At 47.3% G+C, this 6,990-nt stretch overlaps 1 protein-coding gene across 1 annotated transcript; it reads left to right on the top strand.

The window, feature by feature from the left end:
• Window positions 1-657: 657 nt before the first annotated feature.
• On the top strand, window positions 658-6,510 carry HTR1B (5-hydroxytryptamine receptor 1B). The gene has a single exon (XM_086707277.1). It carries the CDS (start codon window positions 2,000-2,002, stop codon window positions 3,167-3,169), a length of 1,170 nt encoding a protein of 389 aa, XP_086563403.1. The 5' UTR covers window positions 658-1,999; the 3' UTR covers window positions 3,170-6,510.
• Window positions 6,511-6,990: the final 480 nt, after the last annotated feature.

Raw genomic sequence — 6,990 nt, 5'->3', positions numbered from 1 at the left:
CTTTTCTGTAAACTTTCACAGACTGGTAGTTGTACCATACATTTGTTTCAGTTACAGCTGGAGGGGGGAACTGAGCAGCCAGGAACTGCTGAAGGTCATGGGACCTGGGAACTGGTATTGCTTGGTGCCACATTTGGCTGATACCCTGATGTATTTGTTGAGGGCAAAGAAGACACACTGGTGCTGATGGCCCCAAAACACGTTTTTTTTTTCCTTTTTCTTTCTTTCTTTCTTTTTTTTTTTTCCTTTTGAATTTTGTTGACCTCCTTTCTCGAGGGCTGTGGGAGGGAAGGTGCTTACTGTGAACTGTTTTCCAGAGGCATTGAACTGCTGAGAGGCTGGCTGGAGAGGGAGAGAGGAATGGAAGGTTTATTTTCACAAATGGTAGGCTTCTGTTTGTGATAGTTTTACATGTTTGTAGACAGTGTAGACAGCTTTCTTTCCGCTTGTTGACCCACAGTTAAAGGGAAGGGACTGAATGGAAAGCACAGATTCCTAAAACCAGATATGAAATTAATAGTGCGTATTGTACCAAGAGTTAAGTAGGACTTGAAGCCTGAAGTTTAAAATGCACTATTGGCCATTTCCTTCTAAGGCGATATTACTGGCGCCTCCTTCTAACCTGGGTGTGGTCCGCAGGGCTGGATAAAATTCCTGAGTGGAGAGGTCAGAGCCTGGGGCTGGCTCCACCTAGCACTGGCCTGCTGTGGTGTGGGTGCTTAAGTGGAAGCCCAGGAAGGGACGCAGGGAATGTGCCCGGGCTGAGGGCGTGGATCTAACTGGAGGGCCGCACTGCAAGCTTCGAAGGGGACAGAGGCAAGGACAGGACGCCCTCATCCCCATTCCTGGCCAGAACTGCGGAGTCTGGGTGTCAGGATTGGGAGAGGGGCCAGAAGATGGGTAGTGGGGAGAGAGGGCGGTAGGACCCGGAGGGAAGCTTCCTTACCCGGGGAGGGAACCAGGCAGGAGGAAAGGAGGGGCGGGGGAGAGAGAAAAGGGGAAGGTGATGGGGAGCGGGCGCCCGCACTCGCCGAGCAGCAAGAGTTGCAAGGCTAGGGCAGCCCGGACCTGGACTCTATAAAAGGAGTCCATCTGCTGTGCCGCTCACACGCTCCTCCGGGACTGGCGCACGCTGCGTTCCTCCAGCTCCCTAAGACACCTGCCCCTTACCCGCGTGCCGCGCCAGGTCCCCCAGACCCGTGCACCCAGCAGCATGGCTCCAAGCGGTGCCAGTGGGTCCGAGGTGATGGTGGCAGTGGCGGCGCGTTGCGGGCAGCCGCAGCCACAGCCCCAGCCCCCGAGTCCCCCTTCTTGCGGCCCCGTCTCCGCGGGGCAGCTCGCCGGAGTGGCCAGCGCGTGAAAAGAAGGGAGGGCAGAGCTCCGGAGCGAGGCGCGGCGCAGCGCGGCTCCCAGACTTCACCCCACCCAGCTCTGGCGGCCAAAGCAGCCGCAGGAAACTGCCCGAGTCTGGGGAGGGGGCGGGAATGCAAGACCAGGACTCCTGGCTGGCCTGCCAGCTTCAGTCTCAACAGCCAGGAAACTCTTGCGGGCCGATTCTGCAGATCAAGGAGCGCCTGGGTTAGGAGACTCAGCCCGGAGCAACTGGGGTAAGAGACCCCACCTGGCTGATGCTCCCTTCTCAAACAATACATCACCCTCCGCTACTAGACGCCTTGAGTAGGATCCGGAGTGGAGCTGGGCTTGGTGGGCCAGTCCTTAGCAACCCAGGGCTAAGACGGGGAGTGGAGAGGAGCAGGCAGAGCCGCGGCGGCAGCGCCCGGCGCACTGGAAGTGCAGAAGACGCGCTCGTCTGCCTAGGCTGCCGCGCCCTTGACCTCTAGTTTCAGCTGGGAATCTGGGTGGAGGAATAATTGAGAATCCCACGGCACTGACTAGCAATCGAGAGACAAGACTGTGGTCTCCTCCGCGGTCCTTCCGCCCTTTCCCTCGTTCGCTCCATGCCCAAGAGCTGCGCTCCAGAGCCGTGTAGAGGAGAGACATGGAAGAAACCAACACTCATTGCGCCCCACCGCCGCCCGCGGGCTCCCAGACCGGGGTTTCTCAAGCCAACCTCTCCTCCGCTCCCCCCAATTGCAGCACCGAGGGCTATATTTACCAGGACTCCATCGCCCTGCCCTGGAAAGTACTCCTGATCCTGGTGCTGGCGCTCTTTACCTTGGCCACCACGCTCTCCAATGCTTTTGTGATTGCCACTGTGTACCGGACCCGGAAGCTGCACACCCCAGCCAACTACCTGATCGCCTCCCTGGCGGTAACCGACCTGCTCGTATCCATCCTGGTGATGCCCATCAGCACCATGTACACGGTCACCGGCCGCTGGACGCTGGGCCAGGTGGTCTGCGACTTCTGGCTGTCGTCGGACATCACCTGTTGCACAGCTTCCATCCTGCACCTCTGTGTCATCGCCCTGGACCGCTACTGGGCCATCACGGACGCTGTGGAGTACTCCGCTAAAAGGACTCCCAAGAGGGCCGCGGTCATGATCGCGCTGGTGTGGGTCTTCTCCATCTCCATCTCGCTGCCGCCCTTCTTCTGGCGTCAAGCCAAAGCCGAGGAGGAGGTGTCGGACTGCAGGGTGAACACCGACCACATGCTCTACACAGTTTACTCCACGGTGGGCGCTTTCTACTTCCCCACCCTGCTCCTCATCGCCCTCTACGGCCGCATCTATGTGGAAGCCCGCTCCCGGATTTTGAAACAGACGCCCAACAGGACCGGCAAGCGCCTGACCCGAGCCCAGCTGATAACCGACTCCCCCGGGTCCACGTCCTCGGTCACCTCCGTTAACTCCCGGGCTCCTGATGTGCCCAGCGAATCCGGGTCCCCTGTGTACGTGAACCAAGTCAAAGTGCGAGTCTCTGACGCCCTGCTAGAGAAGAAGAAGCTCATGGCCGCTAGGGAGCGCAAAGCCACTAAGACCCTGGGGATCATTTTGGGAGCCTTTATTGTGTGTTGGCTGCCCTTCTTCATCATCTCCCTGGTGATGCCTATTTGCAAGGATGCCTGCTGGTTCCACCTGGCCATCTTTGACTTCTTCACGTGGCTGGGCTATCTCAACTCCCTTATCAACCCCATCATCTATACCATGTCCAATGAGGACTTCAAACAAGCGTTCCATAAACTGATACGCTTTAAGTGCACAGGTTGACTTGTCAGTTGCAGTGGGGTAGCCTAAGCGGCCCTTGGGGACCATGTTGTGTCTGGTTCCACAGGTAGGTCCACTCTTCTTTCACTGTTACTGGGTCAGATTGAGGCTCTGTCTTCTGGGCAAGGGCAATGGATCCTGAGAAGCCAGGACAGCCCTGAGAGAGAGAGAGAGAGAGAGCGAGCAAGTGAGCGAGCTCTGAGAGGAGAACTGTTCAAACTAAAGGTAGAGCTTCCCTGCGGAGGAGGAAGCTCACTTCCTCCCCTCACACCCCAGGTCCAGCACTGACCCTGCAGCAGCCAATCATAAGGGAGGGTTGTAACTTTAAAAATCAATGATGGAAGGGGGATCTTTGCCCTGCTTTGGTATCATGGATCATGCCCTCCCTCTAGAACCGGTGGTACTTGTAGTTGAATCCTGTCTGAGACAGATCTACATACAGCCTGGCAGTACTTGAACTAGAAGCCTGATACCCTTTGTTTTGGGGAGAACTTTGTGTTTCAGCTTCATTTAAGAAGAGTTACTTTGGCATCTTTCAGTCTTCACTTTCTGTTTATTTAAACTTGGTTGGAGAAACTTGTGGATTTGGTGCTTCAAACCTTATGTGTGGCTTGGATGATGCAGAGAAACCTTGAAGAGTTTAACAGCAAAATTCTGATGTTAAGATCTCTATTTTTATTATAATTGAAACTATATGGGGTGGGTGGGGATGGGAGATGGGAAGGATTAAACTGAGAACCAACACCTATGGTTGTTTGTTTTCTGCAGATCTGTAATTTTTTTAATTCCTATTTAGTGATTGTCAAACCACACTAACAACTCAAACAAAGCATTACGTGTGCTAGTGCCAAAGTCTGCAGATTGCTTTATTTTCCTCCTAATTTCATGTACTTGTCATTTTACACATTTAAATCCTCATAAATGAAGAATACAATGGGTGATTCAGCCCAAGCTGCTGCTATATTTCTTATTAATGCAGTCGATTAAACTGATGGCTATTAGATATATACTGCTCCTTAACAAGAAAGGTATGTTTATTCCTTAACCAATCCAGTGAGATGTGAAGGAGACTGATAAAATAAAAATGGTTCTTCTACAATTAAGGAATGGGGGGGGGCAATGGGAGGATGTATATTTTGACTTGTAAAAAATCTTAAATGCATGAGACTTTTTCCTGATAGTCATTTACATTCTCCTTCCCATCTGTAATTCCTTTGTGTGCCCATATATAAAGTAAGAGAACCACCTCCTTTTTCCAAAAATCTTCAAAATACAGTAAGAAAGAACCCAAAATCTATGTTAAAGGAAAAAAAAAAAAAACCCAGAAACTTGTTTTCCCTTGTTACTGAAGTTTGGTTGGGAACAAAGATTACTAGAAAATGACATGCAAGGACTTTAGAAAAGCTTAGAGATGTTAACATGGAGCCTGTTTTTTCCTATAACTCATGGAACCAAACCTCAGATTTACTAGGCAATCAGGAAAATGACAAGCTTTTGAACCTTGGGAATTTGTCACCGACCTGATACCTCAATGAATATATTATCGGTAATACTTTATATTTATATGTCTTTTCAAATTTCAATAATGCTTAGTTGTGATACCAAATTCACTCTGAGGCCTCTCCAACACAGGGCAAGATTACACAACAAAAGATGAAAAATGCATTATCTAAATAAAAAGGAGTAGCCCTGAAGGATCATCTGCACAGAAAACAAAATATGTATGTGGAGCATTTTGTATGCCAAAGAAGATTTACACTCCATTCTTCAGAGAGCTTTCTGCAGTGTGATACCTTTTGTCTGCAGAAGCAAGTTGTCTTTGTAAAATGGATTCCCTCCCTGCTTGAAGCTCCCCAGTCCAGACTCTCAGACAATAGATGTATTGAGCTGAAGTACACTGCTTTCCTACTGTGCAGATCTTCACTCTGGGGTAATGACTCTTGAAAATACACTATTCAAAAGTTCACACATAAACTAAGTAAAAAGGGGAATTTTGATCAACATTTATACCTGCCGTTGGAGTAAAATAAAATTTGAGGCATTGGATAATCCCTATGTTTCTGTTATATCCCCCAGGTTTTTGTTTGTTTGTTTTGTGACATTTCTCCTATGGAGAAATCTAGCTTGCTATTGATTGGAATGTGCATACAGCACAGTATTTGTGTTTATGTTATTAATATGTTTGTCTTTTGTCTATGCAGCTGTGTTTTCTTTGGGCCTAAGAAACAATTAAGCCAACTTCTAGGAGCCTGAGGGGGAAAATTAATTGAAATAAATAAATAAATTGAAACTTGCAAATGAGTTCTTTCTAGGGAACCTACAATGATTGTGTCCTCATATTAACAAAACATGGTCAATTTAGTCACATGGGCTGTTTGCCATTTGTAGATTACCCACTTACAGTTTTGCTTCATTATTTGGCTGAATTGACTGAATTTGGGGCATATTGTGTGCAGTAGAAGCTTGCAAACCCTTGTAGTTATACGAGATCTAGACTCATCATCCAGCATCGCATATGATAATGCAAAGTGTATCATTCATCCCAGGGATATGTAGTTAACGACTGTTACGCTCCTTCTCAGTTACTGCTGCCTATAGCATTGTTTGTTCATCAACTAGACATATGGATTTTTTGCAGAACATAAAATGGGAGATGGAAATGTTCAACTTGTATAGAAATGAAAATACGTCTTCATTGGCTGTGGTAACAAATAACATTTGCCATATTGTTTAATTGCACAAAGATTCACACAAATATATGAATGTATACTCATTCAAAAATACCAATGTTGTCTTGTGTTTCTAGCAATTTTAGAGTTTCCTTTAAAAAAATGGACATGGTACCCATGAATAATGTTATTGAGTTCAACAAATTTCCTAGAGAACAATATTCTTCACTTTTCCTATTATCTTAGTTTTATCTTCTTTAACCAGGAAACCCTGTGAGGACTATAATTCATGCAAGCAGTAAAATCTCAGATTATGTGTATTTGATGGAGTTGCTGTAACTAAAAATTGCCTTTGGTATTCCACCTTTCAACAAATGTGTAATTGGAAATGAAATTTCAGAGAATAATGAAATAAAGTCCTTTTCGTGCTCAAAAAAGGAATGGGTAGTGATTCTATTCTTTTGGAAGGATTGGTTCATTGGATTCTGGGGGACATTGAGGACTTTGAACCTTCAAGAGAGAATAATTGATGATAAATGATACTGTGGCGGACTGGCAAGTACAGCCACAATTTGGGGGATTTTGTTTGTAGAAGAATTTAAAAGGAATTAGGCAGATTGTGCTCTCACATTCTGCAAAAGAGGGTAAGTCAGATGCACTATCACTAGAATTTTCCAGATCCGTATTTTTAGGGGGAATGTTGTGTCTAGGTAGGTAGTGAGATGCCAAAGTACTGCATGGTGCTTGAAATGCAGGGGTATAAGCAAGCTTGGGGAAACGTAAGAGGTGGAGACTGAATTATATGAACACCAGAGAAGTAGACAGAAAAACAGCTTTTGGAATCAGAAAGTCCTAGGTTTGAATTGCAAATAGAGCATGGGATAGCTTTGTGGCTCTCCTCAAATGCAGCCTGCTTGCAATTGGTTGCAGGAACCTACGCATGTAAGGCACCTATCAAAATACCTGACACTTCTTTGGCTTCTCAGAACATGTACTTCCTCTTTAGCCATTATTTTCTTGCCTCCTGTAGCACCTGTAGCATAGAACAACTGAGAGCTCTTTGAGAAAGATTGAACTGGGGAGGATGAAGCTAGCCTGAATGGAAGAAACCTGGCTACACTGGAAATGACTGAGGTTAAGAGTCTTTCACACTTA

The sequence above is a fragment of the Puma concolor genome, chromosome B2 (genome assembly GCF_028749965.1).
Source record: "Puma concolor isolate L17-30 chromosome B2, mPumCon1.1.hap2, whole genome shotgun sequence".
In the NCBI taxonomy this organism is placed as follows: Eukaryota; Metazoa; Chordata; class Mammalia; order Carnivora; family Felidae; genus Puma; species Puma concolor.
Note: the sequence above shows the minus strand (reverse complement) of the source record. Positions and strands in the feature narration are given on the sequence as shown.